General features: G+C 40.9%; 1 protein-coding gene across 1 annotated transcript in view; it reads left to right on the top strand.

Annotated features, from left to right (window-relative positions):
- Nucleotides 1-22,501, top strand: part of ZC3H3 (zinc finger CCCH-type containing 3) — a 3,466,749-nt gene that overhangs the window by 2,618,921 nt on the left and 825,327 nt on the right. Inside the window, exon 7 of the mRNA XM_044067335.1 lies at nucleotides 185-343. Within this exon, the coding sequence (XP_043923270.1) occupies nucleotides 185-343 (159 nt within the window). The remainder of the gene's footprint in view (nucleotides 1-184; nucleotides 344-22,501) is intronic.

A 22,501-nucleotide genomic window follows, 5' to 3' on the forward strand; every position in this document is an offset into this window, starting at 1 on the left:
AGAAAAAACGTTAACTACTTTATTTTACCGTGAGGTTAATCCTTGGTGTTTTGATCGGCTCCTGCTATGTTTGTTTTTGGATGCTGGTGATATGGTGGATTGTATTTGTGTTTAAGCTTCAGCAAAAAGTAAAACTGAAATAGATATGGTCTTCAAAGTTTTTTTTTTTCTTTTTTTCTTTTAGTCGAGCAGTCCAGCGCAGCCTTGCTATCATTCGCCAGGTCAAGCAGAAGAAGGAAAAGAAGAGAGAGTACTGTATGTACTATAACCGCTTCGGGAAGTGCAACAGAGGTGAAAAGTGCCCCTTCATCCATGATCCAGAGAAAGTTGCTGTTTGTACACAGTAAGTTTCAATAAATTTCTCTTTAATTTTATTTATTTATGTTTTTGTTAACCATGGTAGAGCACGGATCCACCTGGACCATTTTCAAGTTCAGCCTGGGGCTTGTAGATGAAAGTTAATATTTGAAGACAAAAAAAAAAAAGAAACAATAACTTCAACAGCAAACATAGCATTGCAGTAGTGGTAGCTCAGTTCACTATATACAGTATTGTAAAATGTGCCTCACATGAGAATATGGATATAAAATAGATAACTCTAAGAAGTGCAGTTAATGGAGGATGAAAAATTAGAGTGGAAGCATTAGAGAGTAATAGGGAGAAACAGAAATAGAACAACTGAGGTGGGTATTGATGTTTGTTGTAATTACAGCTGAGGTTAATAAGTTTTAACAGGAGACTCAAAGAAAATAAGATTCAAATGCTGATGTTAAGTGAGATTAACAGTAGGCACTAAGACTGTGGGTAGGGTAATAACATTGTTCTGTGATTGTTTCATTTAGGCAGTTTTTGCATTGTGCCAGTTTGAAGAGAGAGTTTCTTAATTCATGTCAAATGTTTTGAAGAACAGTATGGCTATAGCTGCTATTACATTCAGACCAAAGACTAGAAGGAGGTCTTGTGCAATTTAAACAATTGGAGTCTGCACATTTGCAGTCAATGCAGCGAGAGAAGTTAAATTAAATTGTAATGTGCAAGTAATCTCGGTGAAAGCTTGCTTGCCAGGTATGGAGAGATCTTCGGTTTACTGAATTTAAAGATCAGGCTTTCTAGCAAGAGGATAGTCTTATGTGGTATGGGCAGCCATTTGCTTTTTGAATGGTGGTCCAGTGATAATATTTTCTTGGTGAAAGGGTTATGAACATACAGACGATAGATGCATGGTAAGATTCTTATTAGAGGTAGAGGCAACAATTATGAAGGCATATTCCAGTTCTGATAGTAAGACTCCCTTACCAATGGCAGCTCTGCCAGTGAGGACTAGAAAATGGGAGATATTGTTTGCCCAATAAGGAGCGCGCTGTCTTTAGATTTGGTGAGTTGAATATGGTCTTGAAAATTAAGTGCAGGATCTAACCAAATTTTGACATATCTGTAGCTCTGAAATGTTGCTAACTGATGTTCATCAGTAGATTGTTACTGTAGCATAAGCTATATGGGACAAGTATTGGACGTCCAGCCAGCCTTCAGAGCTTTAAGGCACCTTCCATGCACCCATATGTCATATGTGGCATGTGAGTATGACAGTATGGGTGCCAAAATTCAGAACAATCTTACCATTAAAGCTACCAGTAAAACTTGCTCTTTGCTTCTTCTTCTCAGGCTCAGTAGCTGATAGCTGACTAGTTTCATCAAGTTGTCAGATAAGTACCTTTTTGGTGGTTTCCTTCCTGTTTTTATATGAAAAAGAATATTTTTTTTGTTGAGATTTATGCATAAGAGAAAGTAAAGAGTTTATGTAGTCAAAAGATTCCCTGTAAAGATCACCAGACAGCCTGTATTTTTTGCTTGGGGGAACTTGATATTCAGGCCTGTTCTGTTTGTCAGTTGTTTGCACTCAAAATCCATAGAAGCATGTGTAGTTCCTTACTCTTAAACGTAAAGAACCAGAAGCTGAAGTCTTTAACCAGTAAAGTCATGGAGGTGGGTTCCAAGTCCTCAGACTCCCCCTCTTGTACTTAAGAGAATGCTTCTGTTTCCATTCTGCACCATGTCTGCATTGGCCTTCAACGCGTGACTCTTCTGTAGTCATGTCTCACTCCATGGACCATCCGTTGGTTTCTTTCAGCTCCTGTCGCATTGCTGCTTAATTTGCCTATTGTATGACTTTGAGCAAGTCATTTAACTAGTAAACATTTGAAATGTTAGGACCAGCAATGTGGAGACTGAGTGCCTGAAAGAATGGACTTACATGTATTAAGTCCAATATGCCATTTCTCGGACAATTACATTTTCTGCAAGGAATGGCAGTCTTGAAATTGGTATATATAAATTGCACCCCCCACCAAAACAGTTTTAAAGGAGAAGAGCAATTTTCAAGATTTGCTTTGCTCTGGGTATTTAGTCTTTGTAAGTTCATAGGTGTTTACTAGGCTGATGACCACAAGGGCCTTTTTAAGCCTAGCCATGCATCCCAAATCTTTGACAAATTCTTGTACTCTTTATAGTCTACACATTTTTAGCCTATTCTATATTGCTGATTTTAAATCCATTTGGTTTGTATACAATCCCTATTTTTATTTTTATTTTTATTCCTACTTTTACTTACATTTTCAACACTGCTTTTTTTCTTTTTCTTTTTATTGAATAATTCATGTATGTAATTTTATAAAGGTACCAACATGGTACATTAGTTACGCATCATGTCACAAGCAGTGTGGATTTCAAACATTTTTTATGCTCACTTGATTGAGTTGCTTATTTATTTGCTCATGACACCTCTAATTTCTTTAATGAGACCCAGCTGTAATTAAGCATGTGATCAACTAAGACTTTTATTTAAACAGTAGCTTCTTTTGAAAGAAACTGTTTTTGACTTGATAAAGCTTGGTATTACCCAAGCGCTTGTCTTATACTGCTGTTTCTCACTTTGTTAACCTTTGGATTTTATCATCTAACAGTCGAATAAAGGAATTGCCTTTTTATCGAATTATTGTCTTCATTTGACGGTCTTGGAGTCTCTTCCTAGTTCTGTACTTATTCCTGATGGGTACAGATTATTATTGGTCCCTGTCTATGTAGTAGCTGATCTTAATGTTTGGAAGACATTATAACCTTGCATTGTTGGTGTGCTGTCTGTGGCTTTAAACCATGTCTCAGTGACCCCGCAGATGTCAGCATTCTCTAGGGTGATGAGACCTTCTAGGAGTGAGTTTTTTTGTTTAGACTCCTAGCAGTGAACAGTAACATCTTTAGATTTTCTTGGTTTTGATTTTTTTATGTTGGAAGTACTTTGTTTGGCATTGCCTAAAAAAGGCACTATGGTGGAAGACAATATTATAGCTAATATTCAAACGTCTAGAGGGAAGAAGGGCAGACCATCACTGCAAAGCCGCATGGTGTCTTGACCATCTCCTTCTATGATGACAAAAATTGCACCCCCTTAGAATGACACCAGAAACTAATCAATTTTTTAAAGTCAGTCATCTTTTGTTCATTTTGAGGCATCATCCTTGGAGAAGGTAAAATGCTGCTCAGTGCTAGACCCTTACCAACTTGGGAACCATATTCCAAGAGCTCCATGATGTCTCTGTTCATATAGTATAGGGAGGAATATCTCAGGTCATTTACACCTTCATGAAGTATGAATGTGTCATACTGGTAGTTATAGTCCAGTGCCCTGAGTGCGTGTGCAGTGTGGTGGATCCTAGCCCCTGGTAAGCAACTGACCATGATTTTCTCCTTGTTCAGCCTTGTGAGAGGGACATCACTGTGTCTCACAATGGCATCTCCACTAATCAGATTGCTGGATTGAGTGGTGGTTTGCCTTATGGGCTTAAAAGTAGAGACTCCATAAGATGTGGCTGTATGTGTAGATGTAGGTGCTGTTTTGCAAGAGTGTATTCAGGGCTGCTGAGGGTATTTATTTGTACTTCGTCTAGGAGGACTTTGGGGTCTAGGAATGTTACATTTAAGTGCCTCAGCATATGTGGGTCTGCATGTCTGATTTGAATTATGTGTTATGGGTGTAGCATGTGTACTACTGACAACCTTACTGGCATTAGGAGTGTTTTTATATAAGATGATTTCCTCCAGTGACATTATGTAACTACATTCCTCACATACCACATCAGTTTTTTTGAGAATTAAATGGTTGTCAGTAAACATGGGGCAATTTCTGCATTGCCTCAGGATGCCCATATTCACCAAGCTAGTAATGGAGATAGCGTGAAAGTTCATGTCCATGGCAACACACCCTTTTTTACTGATTAGACGTTTGGAATGAGAATATAAAGTAATGTTAGGAGTATCCTGTTTGCAACTCTCAGGAGGCAGTGCTTGTCACTGCAAAGTAGCTGTCCTATGTGCAACTTGGTGTTTATTTTTTTAAACAAGAAACATCTGTTTTAAGTTATCACGTATGACATAGAAAATCATATATTTATGTAAATGAAAACAAACCATGTTGACATAATTTTAATTGCAAACATTATAAGTCGCAAACCATATTGACATAATTTTAGTTGCAAGTATTATACATCACTTATAATCTGTCCAATTATTGACAGACTACAAAGCTCATTCAAATCTTGCCTTCTTTTAAACCTCATTCATCCTCTGCATGTATTGTTCCCAAAATTGCAACTTTTTGTATGTAATTTGGTCCTCCTCTTTTCTAAAGTTTCCAATTGCAGTTGATTTATCTCTCTTGCTATAGTCACTACTTCTAGTACAGTTGGTTTAGACTTTGGTTTTCATTTTATAGGAATTGCTTTTTTGGCAGCCACCATAATTAGACTTGACAAGGCCTTTCAATTCCGATTCTGTATCATAGCTCAAAAAAAAATCTCCTTAGTTACACCAGTTTGCTCACCCAGTATCTCTGACAGAGTAGTCTGTAAGGAATCTTTAAAGTCTGCCAACTCATTACACTCGCAGAAAATATATTCCCAATTACCGCTTTCTTCCCCATCATACCTCCAACATTTGCTGTCTGAGGAAAAATTCTTTGGAGTCTACTTGGGGTATAAAAATGCATATGTAAACACTTCCAAGCAAAGATCCTAAATCTTCTAGACTTTGTTACTTATTTGGGATTGGGAGACATAAATATATCCCCCATTGTTTCTTTCTGAATTCCTTATGTAATCTCGCTTCCCAATCCTTTCTAACCTCCTCTGATTCTTACAGTTATCATGCAATATTTTGTATGTTCTACAAATTATTCCTTTTTTAGCAGCAGCTTCTGTTCTAGATGCTACTAAAATTCTACCAGTGCTGGTATTTCGCTTAGGATCCCCCTATTTCTTTCTCTTAGCCTATACTCTGATATAAATCCTTAATAGGGAAGGCAGTCTCTAGCTTGCAGTCCAAATAAATTATTGGCCTCTTCCTATTCTGTTACCTTTCCCTCTCTGATTATTTGCTCCCAATACCTTGGTTCTTTTGCCAGTTTTTTCCAATAAATTCCAGCCCCTTTTGCTTATTGTGTGTATCCGTAATTGCAGTCATCCCTATCAGCAGAATCTCCTTTCTCCATTCCTGTGTTGGCTTAGGTCTTAGGTTGTTTTTGTTCTCCTTAAAGAAATGCATCCAAAATCCCAGTCTCTCCTTGATTCTTGAGCTCCCCTCTCTTTCACCATTATGCCTTTCCACTTTGAATTATAGGTTTCTGCTTGTGCTATGTATAGGAGCCTTAACCGTTTAGCTCTGAAATACCTCTTCAAATTGGGTAATCACAAACCACCTTTTTCTGACAGAAGAATCACCTTATCCCACTTGACTCTTGCCATCTTCCCCTCCCAGATAAAATCCTTCAGCTATTTATTAGTTGCTATCTACAACTTCTCCTCTGATTGATAAAAATATGCCTGAACTTTGTATAAAACTAAAGGGGCTAAAAACATTTTAATTTACCCCTCTCCCTCCACTAAAGGACCGATCACAATACCAGTATATTGCCAGGCACCCAGTATTGCTGCTACACAGGTTAAGACAGCACTGTCCAAGGCCAAGAATACAGCTTCTGTGGGACCTGACAATATCCCTGGCTGTGTTCTACATGAACCTTTGCATGAACTAGCACCTCACCTGTGTGCCCTGTTCAATCACAGCCTCACCTCAGGCTTTGTCCCTACCAAATGGTGTGCTGCTACAGTCATCCCTCTCCACAAAGGAGAAGCGACTACAGACCCTGGGAACTATCGCCCCATTAGCCTGACAAGTCTGATATGTAAAGCTATGGAACGCATCGTCATGAACCTAATAAACAAGGATATAGGGACTCTCCAACTTTGGATCCCACACAGTTTGTTTTTTTGAAGGTTAAATCATGCCTGCTAAACTTGGTCGACTTCTTTGAGTCCATCACCAGAGCTGTGGATGAAGGCAAGGTGGTTCATGCAGCCTACCTTGATCTGGCGAAGGCCTTCAATACTATTCCCCACTCAGGAATCATAGAAAAACTCACTAAGCTAGGCATCAACCCCTATATCACTAGGTGGGTTGCAAACTGGCTCACAGATAGAACCCACAGTGTGAAAGTAGCTGACTCCAGGTCAGACTGCCGACCAGTCATGAGTGGAATCCCACCGTGATCGGTCCTGGGTCCTCTCCTGTTTGGTATCTACTTCTCAGAAGTCCAGGCCAACATGAAGGGACTCTGACAAAGTTTGCAGATAATTGCAAGTTGGAAACCATTATTAACTCACAAAGCGATGTTGACATCCTACAGAAAGGCCTCATTGAGACCAACAACTAGTATCAGAACCATGGCATTACGCTCAATGCCAAAAAATGTGTCGTCATCCCCTTTGGGGAAAAAGCAGTTCTCATGAATTACCACATCGATGGTAGTCCACTGAACACAGAAGGTGTTATAAGAGATCTGGGAGGACAGGTTGACAGCAACCTCTCTTTTGACCACCACATTGCCACTGTGGTCCAAAAGTCCTTCTGTGTGGCACATCTCATTACTAAGGGTTTTGTATCCAGGAAGAAAGGGGTCATTGTTTCCCTTTACTCTTCCCTCATTAGACCAATCATTGAGTACAATGTCCCATTTGGCATGTACCTCACTAGACACCTGCAACAACCGGAGAGGCCGCAAAAGTACCTCACAAAGAGGATCCTAGGCCTTAAACACTTGTCCTATATGGACAGACTCAAAAAAACTCCGTCTAATATCGCCTGCTTAGCGGCAATCTCTGCTTGACTTACAAAGCCATGTCTGACCCTGTTAGAAATGCTACATCTAAAGAAATCCCAATCTGTCTGCACCACACGCTCCAGAGACCTCAACCACATTACCACAACCTACAGAATGTGCTGGAGGGACAGGTTCATAACCCAGGACTTACCCATGTTATGGAATAGACTTCCCATACCCATCAAACAGAGCACCTCACTGGCCCTCTTCAAGAGAAATCTTGATGAGTGGATGGGAAATAGAAAATTCATCCCAGAGATCACTCCAGTGGCTCTACTCAACAGATGCACTGTTCCCAGTATTTTGCATGAAGAGCAATCGTTCCCCCCAAAGGGGCAGTCAGTTAATAAGTGCTTGGAAATTTTAAACAGAAGTCATTGAGACAGTTTACCATGGGGGGAGTCTTATTACTACCAGATTTGGAAGTGGAGGCCCCCCACTGCTTAGTCCTGTGTGTCCCCTGGGACTGAAATCTGGGGCATTTGCTGCGTCTGGGTTTGGCTTGAGAAGACCTGAAAAGGGATGGAAAGGACCAATTCTTTGAGGGCCAGTGCCTACTAAATCTAGGAGGCTGAACTTGTAAGAAATCTTTAACAGTTTGCATAGCTTTAGCTTTATCTTCCATCTTTTTAAGAACTTCCTCAGCCTTGTTGCCAAACAAGCGGTCCTGATTTAACGGAGCATCCAACAATTTAGCTTTAACATGATCAGGCAAAGATTGCTCCTTTAGCCAAGCGTGCCTTCTGAGCACAGACCCAGTAACAGCAGCCCTGCAAGAGGCCTCTAATGAATCAAAACCACATTGCAAAGTATGATGTTCTTCATCTCACATTGCTGCAGTCCTTACTTATGGGTAGTCCGCTGTCCTCGGTCGGCCCGAATACCAAAGTATTAGGCTGACGTCGGTCATGGGCGCCTAGATCTGACATCAGAGCGTCAGGGTATAAAGGCGCATGACCGACGTCATATCCTCAGTCTTTTTTGCCGCATGGTCCGATGCAGAAGCAGCGTTGCAAGTGCCGTTCGGCGTTCTGAAATTTTTCGCTGGAGTTTCAGACCGATACCAAGTTGGGCTAAGTACCCGTTGGGAATATTTTGTTTTTCTTGCCTCAGTTACTTACCGGATGTCAGAAAAAGTGAATAATTGTATTTCTTGTGGGAAACAGATACCGCATAGGGATTACCACTCACTTTGTATTCCTTGTTTGGGACCGGAGCACGACGTAGTCGGGTGTCGGTTTTGTGCTAGGTTTAATAAGCGCACTATAAAACGGAGGTTAGATTGCGCTAGGTTAGTCTTTGGCAAAAGGTGTAATTATAATATGCCGCCGGATGTTCCGCGCCCGCTTCTACTAAGAAGCGCAAAGACAAATCTTTAAAGCCTAGGCAGGATGATTCGTCCGTTTCGGACGCCGGACCTTTAGAAGCTACAGCTGAGCAGGTGGATCCGGCTGAAGTTTCTGTTGAGTCCCAGGGGGATACTTTGATTTTACAAGATGTGGCCTCTCAGGAGGCAGGTCAGGCTGAAGGGGCCTCTCAGGTTACTATTCTCCCTTCTATGCCTAAGGTAGTTAGGCCTTCTGCTACTGTTTCTAAGGCTTCTTCTAAGGGCAGGTCTGTTTTGCCTTCCTCTGGGGTCAGTTCTGGTTCTTCAGGGTCTGTGCCTAAAAGCACATGCTTAAAATGGCAGAGGATTTGATTACTTTAATTAGAGGTTATATGCCCCCTCCTGATAAAAGGCCCAGGATGGAGCCAGAGTTGGAAAGTTTGGAGCAGGCCTCAGATGATTCAGAGTCTTCTGCTGAAGACATTCAAGATTTCCTCCTTATTCTGATTCTGATGCAGAGGATTCCACTCCTTCTGCTTCTCCTCCAGAGGATTTTTCATTTTCAGAAACTCTGCATTCCATGAGGGAGCATTTTAAGTGGGAAGGACAGGATTACTCTGATTCACGGAAGAGACTTAGGGAGTTCTTGTTTTACCTCAGCATAGACCCTTAGCTATACCTCCGGTTTTGGATGTTGTTTCAGATGTTCTCCTGGAAGCTTCCCTTAATCCAGATTCTGTGCCTCCTGCCCCAGTTAAACCGGACAGGTACTACAGGGTGCCTGAGGCTCATAAATATCTGTATAAGAGTCCTAGGGCGGACCCAGAAACTATTAGTCAGGGGCCTAAGGGTGTTAGAGCCTCTGTTGTTAAGAATCCGGTTCCTCTGGATAAGGAAGCTAGAGCTTTGGATAGATGGGGTAAGAAGGTGTATACCTCTTCTACTTTAGCAATGAGAGCTTTGAACTGCCAGTTTCATATGTTGAAGTATCAGAATTTCCTCCTTTCTCAGCTAAGATCTAAAGTGGATGCTTTGGCAGAGGGCATTGAGTGTAAAGAATTGCAGGATTTAGTGCATGTTTCTGAGCAGGTGGGTAAGCACTCTTTGCAATGTGGTTTTGATGCTTTACAGGCTTCTTCTAGGGTGGCTGCCACTGGTTCGGTTATTCGTAGGCACGCCTGGCTTAAGGATCAGAATTTGTCTGAGCATGTTATGTCTAGAATTCTGGATGCCCCTTTACAGTCTGAAGTTTTGTTTGGTCCTCCTGTGGAGTCAGTCTTAAAGAAAATGGAAGACAAGGCTAAGTCTATGCAGACTGTTAAAGATTTTTTGCAGGTACAACCTCCAAAGTTTAGTAGAATTTGGCCTACTAAGGGGTGGACGTACCCTTCTTCTGATTCTCAGTCTAGGGGTAGATCTAGGCGTGGTAGGGGCAGAGCTCAGAGTACCTTCAGGCCGAGACAATGGAGTTCGCCTGCTCAATCTGCTGGTGAGGGCAGGGGCCAGTCCTTTCGTAAACAGGCCCAATGACCTGCATTTTCAGCTGCCAGATTCTTCTTGCCTGGCAGCTCCTTTGGGAGGAAAGTTGGCTCTTTTCAAGCAAAATTGGCATTTAGTCACCCAGGACAAATGGGTATTGGACATTATAAACCGAGGTTACAAGTTCTATTTCCATACCATGCCTCCTTTCAAAGGCATGCCAGACGTCCTCCTCGGCAAAGGATAGAGGCTCACAGACAAATTTCTTTACTTCTTCAAATAGGAGCTATACAGCCAGTTCCTCTGTCAGAAGTGGGCCTAGGATTTTATTCTCGCCTGTTTCTAGTTCCAAAGAAAGGGAACACGTGGAGACCAATTTTGGATTTATCTATCCTCAACACTTACCTGGACATTCCAAAGTTCAAGATGCTGACTTTACAACAACTTTTACCTCTGTTGGGAAAAGATCATTGGATGGTTACTCTGGATCTCAAAGAGGCTTACCTTCATGTTCCTATCAGGCCCAGTTGCAGGAGGTACCTGCGTTTTCGGGCTGGAAATTTACATTATCAGTTCTCTGCATTGCCCTTTGGCTTATCTACTGCGCCCAGAGTGTTCACAAAGGTTCTGGCTCCAGTGATAGCCTTTTTCAGACTAAGAGGAATACAGATTTATCCTTATTTGGACGATTGCCTGATTATTGCACAAGAGAAGGACGAACTTCTTCATCATCTACAGTATGTGATGGCAGTGTTAAGATGCCTAGGGTATTCTGTGAACGAAACAAAGTCCAGTCTAGTACCCTCTCAGGGCATGTGCTTTCTGGGTGTGAGACTGAATACAGCCTCCCAGATGGCTTTTTTGACCCCGGACAAACAAAGAAGCCTTTCTCTTTATTTCCATCAAATGTCTCTACGGTTCAGGCTGACTGCAAGGACAGTCCTTCAAGCCTTGGGGTTCATGGCATCTTGTATTCTGGTGCTTCCCAATGCCAAATTGCATATGAGGAAGCTTCAGTGGTATCTCAAAAATGTATGGACACAGCACTGCCAAGATCTAGACACTGTCATTCAGATAATACCTTGCATTCAGAAGGAGTTTTTGTGGTGGGCTCAGGAATGTCACCTAAACAAGGGACTCTCTGTGACCCGGCCAGAGGCGAGTCAGATTCTAACGACAGATGCCTCGGACAAGGCTTGGGAGCACACCTCAATGGAAAATGGGTGCAAAACACGTGGCCTGTCAAACTCCAACATTTGCATATCAACTTGAAGGAAATGTTAGCAGTCCAGTTTGCATTGATGGCTTTCAAAGATTTACTTCACCCAGGGCAGGTGTTGATTCAAACAGACAACACTACTGTTATGTGGTACATCAACAAGCAAGGGGGAACCCATTCTTACCCTCTTTGCAGGCAAGCGATGATTCTGTGGGAAACTGCTCTCAATCTACACCTCAATCTTCAGGCAAGGTTTCTACCAGGAGCACAGAACTCCTTAGCAGATGTGTTGAGCAGACAAATAGTGGATCCTCACGAGTGGAAATTGGATCCTCATGTATTTCAAAAGTTGACAGTGTTATGGGGAACTCCAGACATAGATCTGTTCGCTTCTCCACTAAATTACCAGTTGCCAAAGTTTTGCACAAAATGTTTCATCACACAGCTTGGAAGGTGGACGCTCTATCATTCAGTTGGAACAATCTGCATGTATATGCCTTTCCACCTCTGCCTCTTTTTCCCAAGGTACTTTTGAAGGCCAGACAAGACAAGCCAACCATGATTTTGATAGCACCGGATTGGCCTCGACAACACTGGTACCCACTACTGAGGAGTTTAGTACGAGAACCTCCATGGCCTCTGCCTTTGATTCCGCACCTTCTGTCACAAGAGGACAGTCACTTCCTCAATGTCAAGATTCAGTGTCTGCATCTAACAGCCTGGCATATTCTGTTTTAGACTCTGGAGGGTCTCAGCTTCCACAACAAGTTTTGAATGTTATTTTGGAGGCCAGGAGGCCTAGTACCAGGAAAGTTTACGCTGATAAATGGAGGAGATTTTTTATTTGGAGCAAAGTGAAGGACTTTGATGTCTCCAAACCTGATTTAAGTGTTACTCTTCAATATCTTACTGAATTATTGGACAAGGGTTTGTCTTTCTCCTCGATAAAGGTCCATGCTGCAGCCATTTCTGCTCACTATGATTGTGACCCTCCTTTATTCTCTCATCCTTGGTTTAAGCAATTTCTTAGAGGGGCAAAGAATATAAGACCCCCACGTAGAGCTCCTACTCCTGCTTGGGATCTCAATTTTGTGTTGGAAAAACTTACTCTACAACCTTTTGAGCCTGCAGCTACTGCCGAGTTAAAGTATTTGTCATGGAAAACTGCTTTTTTGTTGGCCATTACCTCTGCAAGAAGGGTTTCTGAATTACAGGCCCTCATGGCAGTGGAGCCTTTCCTGATTTTTCATAAGGATAGGGTATCTTTGCGTACTAATCCTTCCTTTATGCCTAAAGTGGTTTCTAGTGTGGCCTTAAATCAAACTATTCATTTGCCCACTTTTTATGCAAACCCCAGAATAGAGGGGAGAAAATTTTGTATACTTTGGATATTCACAGGCAGTTGCGTTATTATTTGAGCAGAACCAAGGAGTTCAGACAGTCTCAGCAGTTGTTTGTTTCTTTTGCTTTGGGTTCACAGGGTAAACCTGTTTCAAAACAAACTATTTCTAAATGGATTGGGTTTTGTATTTCTTTCTGTTATTCCCTTCATGGTATGGAGATTCCTGCTGGAATCAGGCCTCATTCCACTAGGGCTACTGCTACTTCTACGGCCTTTCTAAGGGGGGTAGCTACAAAAGACATTTTGGAGGCAGCTACTTGGAGTTCAGTGCATACTTTTTCTAAACATTACCACCTTCCTCTTTATTCTAAGTCTAGGGCTGGATTTGCCACTGCAATTTTACAGGGCATTTTAGCGGCCCCTAATGCTTTATGATTTTTTACCATCCTCCCTTTCCGGTTGCTTTGGGATTCTACCCATAAGTAAGGACTGCAGCAATGTGAGATGAAGAACATAGTACAGTTTTGTACCTACCATAAATGTAGATGTTCGAAGATCCACATTGCTGCAGTCCAATTTACCCTCCCTCCTTCCCCACTGTAGTTTGACATGGGGCTGTGCTTTAGGTGATGGTTGTTGTTGGGCATGTTTTTTTGGGAGGTATTCTGTTTTTGGCTGTGGCCTTTCTGGTTTGGCCTTCTGACATCTGGGGCAAGAAAAGACTGAGGATATGACGTTGGTCATGCGCCTTTATACCCTGACGCTCTGATGTCAGATCTAGGCGCCCATGACCGACGTCAGCCTAATACTTTGGTATTCGGGCCGACCGAGGACAGCGGACTACCCATAAGTAAGGACTGCAGCAATGTGGATCTTCGAACATCTACATTTATGGTAGGTACAAAACTGTACTTTTTCCAACTTGTTCAGCAGAATGCATTAAAATCCTGTAATTCTTTATTTTCCACACAGTCAGGAATTAACATAATTTTCTGTTTAAGCAATCCAATAACATGTTGCTGATACTTTAACATTTGAAACTGACAGTTTAAAGCCCTAATGGCCAAGGTTGCAGAAGTGTACACCTTCTTACCACATCTGTCCAGCACCCTGGAGTCTCTATCAGAAGGAGTAGAATTTTTAGCAGTAGAAGCCTCTGGATCCGCAGTGGGATTTTTAAAAAGGAACTTGTATGACTCAGGGACCCTATAGTATCTGTCAGGATTTCTGGGAGCAGGAGGCAAGGAATCAGGGGCCAAACTAGATTCCAAAAAAACATCATCAACAATGTCTAGTACAGGAGGAATAGCTAAAGGCCTATGCTGAGGTAGGAGTAATAAATCCCTAAGCCTCTTTTTTAATCAGAAAAATCATGGCTTTTGCAGTGGAAATGCTCCCTTAGAGTATGCAAGGTTTCTCCAAAAGAAAAATCCTCTGGAGGGGAAGAAGAGGGAATGGAGTCCTCTGCATCAGAATCCCAAGTAGATAAGGGCAAATCCAGATCATCAGAAGAATCAGAATCAAGATCAGAAGATTCATAAACAACTTCAGTCCTAGGCTTCTTAGAAAGGGAGGGTTGGCTACCCCTGATTAGAGTTATTAAATCTTCAGCCTGAGCATGTGGCCTGGGCGTCAGTTTTTAGGCATGGTTCGAGATTTAGGCCTAAGTGTAGAAGGAGGCATCGGTTTAATATGCAAATCCGTAGGCCTGAATACAACCTCAGAAGCCAGTGCCTGCACAGCAGCTCTGGACCCATCCAAGGTAGAGACATCCGCGGGTTCCATAGTTGAAGCATCTTGCAGTATACCGGACTCCGAATGGGTCTCAGTAGAGGCCTGCGAATCAGAAGTAGTGGGTATCAGGGGCTGCGAAAGCGCCTCACTGAGTAAAGGCGAACTGGCAACTAGCTTAGGAGAAGAGTCGTCGGCAGTTTTGGACCTCGGCAGCCTGGCTGTCTTTATCTTTGCGTTTTTTCGGAATCCCGGCACTCAGATGGCTAACCAACATTATTTCTGGATAATTAAACCAAGAATGGAAATATTTAGAGGTGAAAATATACCGATGACTGATAGTGCGCTGATTAAATAAAGCACAAAACCGACAGCAAGCTACGTCGTGGTCAAGGTCTAGGCAAGGAATACAGTACGAATGAAAATCTTTATGAGGTATTTGCTTTCACAAGTAATGAATGATTAACTTTTACTGACATCGGTAAGGAGCAAGAAAAAGTTTCCCCAATGGGGTACTTAGCTTTAGTTGAAGACTTCGGTTCTGAAATTTGAAAACAAAAATTTCAGGAGTCGGCCGACCGGCACTTGTGAACTGCTTTTTGCTTCGGGCATCGCACGGCAAGAAAGACTGATGTAATGTCGTCGGCTGCATGTTTCATACCCCTAACGACCTGACATCATGGAAGAGGGGGCAGCAACTGGTGCAGGACCCAAGACTTTGTTAATCAGGCCGACTGAGGGCTGCCTGCAAGCAGATAACCCAAATGTAATGACTGCAACAGTGAAACACGAAGAACATCTGCCTATGGATCCTCATCTTTCAAGGCAACCGCATGTCAAATTGTTTTTGAAAGATGTTTTGCACAAGAGGCCTCCAAGTAAACCAGTGGCCTCTCCTTGGGATATTAACTTAGCGTTAGAGAAACTTACACTTGCTCCATTTGAACCAGCTAATCTGGTTGGTTTCAGGTTCTTAACATGGAGAAAGGTTTTATTGATTGCTCTAACCTCTGCAAGAAGGGTACCTGACTTGCAAGTCTTATGGAGAGTCAACCCTACTTTATTTTCTGCAAGAACAGGATTTCTTTGAGAACTAATCATTCTTTTTTGACTAAAGTGGTATGTGAGTTTACTTTAAGCCAAGCTATCCATCTCCCCCTTTTCTTTCCTTAACCTAAAAATGAGGGCGAGAGGATACTCCATACCTTCAATGTCCACAGACAACTCGGGTACTATGTTGTCAGAATTAAATCTTTCATATCATCAGATCAATTGTTAATTTCTTGTGAAGGGTAGAAGACGGGACAACGGGTGTCAAAACAGACTATTTCCAAATGGTTGCCTAAGGTTATCGTTTGTTATACTCACCATGACAAATCTATTACAGGCATATCAAGGCCCACGCTACAAGAATCTTGGCTTCTTCGATTGCTTTCTCTGGGAAGGGGTGGAGTCTAGAAGTTTTCTGGAAACTGCTACTTGGTCCCCTGCATACACTTTTAAAAAGTAGTCTAGACATTTTCCTTTTCTAGGTTTAGAACATGCTTTGCTAAGATTATTCTCAAGGGACTCCTGGACCATTCTCCTTCCACCTCACAAATACATTTAGCTAATGTAATCTATCCATATAGCTAGGCTACTACAGCAGTGACCAATAAGAACACAGTAAAGGTGTGTAAGCTGAACTTACCATAACAGCAGATGTTTGAATGATCACTGCTGCAGTAGCCACGTCCTTCCTCCAACCACCTTGTTTTTGGTGTTTTTATGCAAGGGTATGGATATTTATTTTTTGTTATTTCTAGCCTTGTTCTTTCAGGGCTCAGCCTTCCTCTTTCTGCTTGCAGGAGAGCTATGAATGGCTTTGTGCCCAAACTTGCATGTCAGTCAGCAGAGCTTAAGCTGATTGACAGTTTGGGCATGTGGAAGATGCCCTGAAGCTTTGGAAGCTGGCCAGCTGTTATATCTTTGGGATGATATAACTGAGATAGCTAAGGCTACTGCTGCAGTGATCATTTGAACATCTACTGTTACAGTAAGTTCAACTTACATAACTGTACTTTCTCTGTACGTAATGGGCTAGGATTCCAAAACCTGGGAATAGCGAGAGCAGGATGATGCAAGCCACCTGCTCTCTTTACATTGAGCTGTGCAATTCACTCTCCTCCCCAATTTCATATCATCCCAAGGGGTGTGGGGTTCAGCAAATTTAATTCCTTGCAATGTTGTGTTACTGAACTGAATGAAGCCTCGCTATGTTCAAAACAGATAATGCGATTCCACAGCAGTCTATGTTATTGAATGTCACAGCCTATTCCAACCAAAGCCAGATGTTCCTCAATAACCCAGCAAGGCTACCGAGTTCAGATGAAATTATAAAGTGCAGGAGTTCCATCTCTATTTTGGTCCTGGAATTGCAGGCAGGCAACGCCACCTGAAGGGTGGACTGGTGAAAATATTCACCCTGTCTATTGTCACGAATGGATATACATGGCCCGTAGATCACCATGGAAATACTTCTATTTTTAACATAAGAGGACAGAGATCCTTCCCTAAAGGAGTTTAAGACACGGTTTGTGCTGCACACAGTCGTGCATGCCCACAGTCCCAGGCTGCTCCCAGACGCCATGAACCTTTAGTATTATCTACACATGCATGTGGAATTGAATACTGAAGGCAGTCTGGCTTCTAATCATGTACTGCCTACAGTAGCTAGTTCTACAGACAGATGGAACTTTTGTCTCATTGAGAAGCCCAGTCACTTCAATGGACTTCACCAGTGACTCAGGCCTGTGTATCGGTAAGCCATGCCAACATACAACTTTAATTTTCGCCTCTGATCCCTCATATATCCTCATAATCAACCATATCATTTTATCAGGGATTCCCAGCTTACTCTGTCAAATGTTTTCTTCTGCACCAAGACCCACCAACAACAGTGGTATTTTCTTACATTCTGCTTCCCTCAGGATCATCAGTGTTCCATTAATGTTATCACATGTTTGCCTCTCCTCTACAAAACCACATTGATCCATATTTATTAATTTTGGTATCACCTTTGCCATTCATTTAGCAATTATAGACATAATCTTGGTTTAGGATTGAAATGGGCCTGCATGAAGTTGGGACTGATGGGTCTTTACCCTCTTTAGGTATTACAGCCACTGCTACTTCCTTGCAGGATGCTGGTGCTGCTTCTCCTCTTAAAATACTGTTAAACAAAGCCTTCAGATCTTTATCACTCTTCCAAATGTTCAGGATTGTGATTTCTTGTGCTCCTTTGAGATGTTCTGAGTGAAAATTTCTTTTTGCCTTTTACTTTTTTTGCATCTTTTTCTCTTTTTAGTGTTTAATTTACCCCTTACCTTATTAACCTCTCTGCTAAATTTCAAAAAATTTTTGACACTGCCATTGTTGGTAGTCCATTCCTTTCTTCCTTTTCTTTTTATACCTTTAGGTATAATACCATCGTTGGTAGTTTATTCTTTTGTCCAATGTTACCCTCTGTTTTCTCTATTAAAAAAAAAAAAGTCCCTCCTTCTTTCTTTCCCTTTTGTAGACTTTGATTCGTACCAGTGTGACTGATAAGCCTACTAGATTTAAGAAATTCACTTCCTGTCGGCATAAGCTCCCCAATTCCCCGTAATGTTCCATTTGTGTTGTCCATTTTCATTCTTCCTCAACTCTCCCACCCCCGTCCTTGCCCTTGGGAGAGATCTAACTGAGGTGTCATTAGCTGCTCTTTCTGGTATCACATTCCTGTCACAGCATTGTTATTGTATTGTGTGAGTGTATTGTATATTATACCAAAAAACTCGATCTGAGGTGGTGTAATGGTCAGGGGCATTATGGGTAAGGGAGAAGCTAGAGATTTGGATCCTTGAATCTTTAGAATGCGGCTGAGTCTGATCCGAGTCTATTCACTGAGGAAGAATAAAAATGGACAGCACAGATGGAACGTTATTGTAAGTTCATAACTTCTCTTTCTGTCTAGCCTAGCCCAGTTTTTGTGTCTTGAAGAATATGTAAATTCACACTGAACTCCTCGTACTGAATTCACATCTTCCATGCCAAATATTTTCATAAATTCCTTCAACAATCTACCATCATTTGTTATATGTTCCCTTCTGGGCCCCCACAGACACATTTTCACTGCTGCAAATCAAATTCCACAAGTCCCCACCTATAAGTAATATTCCCTGCTGAAAGCTGATTTCCCCCCAGAATTTTAAGCTCCATTATAATAGTTTTAGGTAGAATATAAATAATTGCCAGTATAATCCTCCTCCCTTGCCAGTAGCCCCTTAGTATTACAAATCTACCATTGTTATATTTTTATCCTCTTCTATCACTATTGGAGCTTCTCTTGCAAGTAATATAAGTACTTGTCTTTTCCTTTGTCACAGGTATTCTGCTGAATGGCTGTCTTGAAAACCTTTCTTTATCAAATTCACATGTTCAGTTCTTTCCAGTTGTGTCCCCTGTAGCATGGTTGTTTGCACTCTACATTTTTTAATATAGTTCACTACTCTTTAATTTTTGTATATATCTGTGAGACCATTAGCATTTAAAGATAATACAGAAAGTGTCATTATGTTAAAAAGTTGTTATTCTCATGTTTTATGTCTAACAACTTTTTTGTTAAGTGTCGTTCCAGCTTTTGTGTTGCATGCATACACTAATGTGTGGCAGGTTGAGCTTTTATAAAGGTGTTTCTTATCTTATCCATTTTGTTTTATTGAAAGCCCTTGAACAAAAAAAGAAATACACCCTAGACCCTATTAACTTAATATTACACAGAAAAAACTATGTACATCAAGTATTGAAGTTTTACCCCTGTAATAGGAGCAGTTGTCCCACACTGGCAGCTACACTTACAGACTTGGGTTAACCTAAAAGGAAGCTTACCCATGCTAAGATGCATGATACAGCCTTTATTTCTACCAGATGCTGTCTGGTTTTGTCTTATATGTATTGTTGTCCAAGACTGAAAAAACACTTTAATGTTTTCAGACAGCATTATCTTCTAGCCATTGAAATAAAGAAGTATTCTGTTTTTATTGCTGTTTATCAGATTGTCTCCATGGAAACATGAGAATCAGATAGAGTTGCTTATACATGCATTCATTTGTTTGCTAGAGGGAAGCTTTATTATATTCAGTGTTCTTTTTTATTATTTTTTGCTTTCTCTTAAAATGTGTTACTATATCAAGCCAAGAACCTTAATCCAGTCATTCCCCTATGCAAGAATTAGAAAAAGCACATCAGTTGTTCTTGCATCATACTCTTTTGACCAGAGTTTTTTTTTTACTTTGCAGTGCCTACATTTCTTAAAAATGAACAAGAAGTAAGAGAAAAGAATAAAAAACAGGGCATCTCTTTACTTTAGTATCCCCATTACACTTGAAAATAACTGAGAAGACTTTACTTATAGCATGCAGATTATATCATACACTGTAAAGATACTACTGTTAACAGCTTTTTGTTTTATGTAGTTAACCCTCTCCCGCCTCTTCTCCTCTCATAAGTGTTCTTATAAACATTAATGACATGAAGTATGGTGTATGCTTTAGAGCCCCTTACAAAGCCATAAAAGTCCAATATTTCCAGGTTTTCTTTTTCTGCCATGTTTCATAATTGTAATTAATGCCTTGTAACCCCACATGTATTTATCAGTTTCTGAGTTGCTGGTTTTATTCCTGTGTATATAGAGGGGTGGGAAGTTGGCATAATGGTTAAGGTGTAAACTGCAGCAGAAGAAAGGGAGAAAGAAAGGGAGACGACCTTAGGGATAAAAGAATTAATGTGGCAGCTGAGACTAAATGCAACAAAAAGCCCAGGATTGAATGAAGGAATTAGTGTTATTGACATCCTCAAAGCTAAAAGAAATAAGTTAAAGTAGATTTTTAACCAAAATTAATTGCATTATTAAATATTTAGGTCGAATTTTAAATACGCAATGGGATACATCTAAGTTGAATTAATGTGAGGTTTTAAGACAATTTATGCAGGAATTTAAGCGTATAGATTTACGCATTTTTACATTATGTGTTTTTATATTATACATTTAACTACATATTCAAGGTTATATCAATAACACAAGTTATTAGTGCTGAAGTTTGTGGTCGATTTTTTGAGTTGTGGATTAAAGGATTTTTACTCACTGGATTATTGTTTTCCATTGTGGCTTTATTTAACTTTGGAAGTGTATGCAAATGTATTTTTGCGGATTTTGCAACTCAAACATTTTTTGTCAGCAGAGGAAGAGGTTTTGGGCTTTCCACAACTGGTTATAATGGTTAAGGTGTTTACCTTACAGACACAAGGTGCAGGGTTTGATTCTCATATGGGGTAATTGGCTAGGCTTAAAATGGCCCACAAGGGCACTTAGCGTAGTACTAATCTATGAACCTATGTATCTCCATCTCCCAAATCCAGTGTATGTTTCATTTCCAGTGTACTGTTGTTTCTTCTAGTCAACTCTTGTGATTTTTTTCTCTCTCTCAAATATTTTCCATTGAAACATTGGAAAATGTTTCACTGGCAATGTCTCTCTATGGTCTTTATTACCAGAAGAACAAGAAGCAGAATCTCCTTCTGTTTCACAGCTCACTTTTTGTTGGACAAACGTTTGTATTTCCTCCTTACCATGTTCTGCTTCAAAAAATGATTTTGTCCCTCCAGGAAAGTGTATTCTGAAGATGGCTGGGTACATCTGTTTGAATCTCTCGCCTGCCTGTCAACATTCCCTGATAAGTGGAATAAATGTACTCCTCTTCTGCCTGGTGTACAGAGAGTAATCATTTTCTACCTCTCTACTGTCTCCCACTTTTATTATTAACAACAGCTGCTGTGGAATACCAGTCCAGTTGGCTATATGTGCTTTCATAAAATTAATACAGCCTGTTCCTTCCAGCTTCTCTTGTACAGCAGAACATCAGGTTTTCCTTACGTGCTTTGCCCATTAATTCTATTATTTTTTGAAACATCCCTTCTTGAGCAGTATCCTATTCAGCCAACCTTTTCTTCATCTCAACCTCTGATTTTTGCAGTTTTATCACCTCATCTGAATATCTTTTTAAAGCTTCTTCCACTTTTTCTAACCTTTGTTATTTGAGTTTGTATACTCCATCAGTGTTTCATTTATTTTAATCAGCTCTGAGTACATTTGACTTATTTTTTCAGCTAGGTTACTGGAAGTCATGTCTTGCACCAAAGCTGGAGCTTGCATTGATTTTGCTGAGCAGCTGCAGAATTCTTCCTAGTCGGTGTTTTTCTTCACCTTTTGTAATTGATTTTCTTTCAGGTTCTCTGAATTTCTTTTTTGCTGGCATCTAGGCAGTGCATTTAGTAGCCATTTACTGAAATTTACCCAAACATATGAGTTTACTGGTTCTCTCGTCTGAGTTTCTGTTTTCACACTGGGAGAGCTTAAATTAAGATGTTACTCAGTGTGTAGCCATCTTGTAAGCCCCCTGTGCAACTAGGTATTGGTGACATTTCAGTGGTGCTTTTACAGGAAAAATTTCAACTCAAGAGTCTGTTTCTGTACAGGACACTGCCAATCACTTGAGGGTAAACTGATAAGTAGACCCTTATGATTTATGGATAAAATATTTAGGTAGATATTCTCAAATTAGGTTAGCAGGAAATCAAGCAGTATTTACTGAAAAGAAAAAAATTAGCTTGTCAAGAATGGTGAAAAGAGGGCAGTTGTCTGAATGGCTACTACTATTGCTGGCCTCACCACATCTTCACTTTTCTGGGATACACTGCTCCTTTGCTGCTTCTCTAACCAAAAGCAAAACAGTATCACCAATCCAAAGATGAGAAGCAGGCCTTGGGCTTTTTGGTGATTTACAGTCGTGTCCCAGATGATCAAAGGGGGTCTGTACGCTTGCTGTAGCTTTTTCATGGTAGACGCCGTGAGTAGCAACCAGACCAGTCAGAAAAGTAAAACACAGACACTCACTGCCCAATCAGAAACAGTCAGGAATCAATGCACTGTGTTTCTTCTATCACTAGGAGCAAAATATAAGCACAAATTCCAAGCTGGCGCCTGTGAAGCAGTTATTAGGCTTTCTGGTAATCAGTTCTCTCCAGGAAATAATGCCCCTATGCCTCTTCTGTCAGTAGGAGCAAAACAGAAGCACTAATCCCAAGGTTACTACTGGGAAGCAGAATATGGGCTCTGCA

The sequence above is a fragment of the Protopterus annectens genome, chromosome 3.part1, assembly GCF_019279795.1.
Source record: "Protopterus annectens isolate FY-2018-M chromosome 3.part1, PAN1.0, whole genome shotgun sequence".
Classification (NCBI taxonomy): Eukaryota; Metazoa; Chordata; order Ceratodontiformes; family Protopteridae; genus Protopterus; species Protopterus annectens.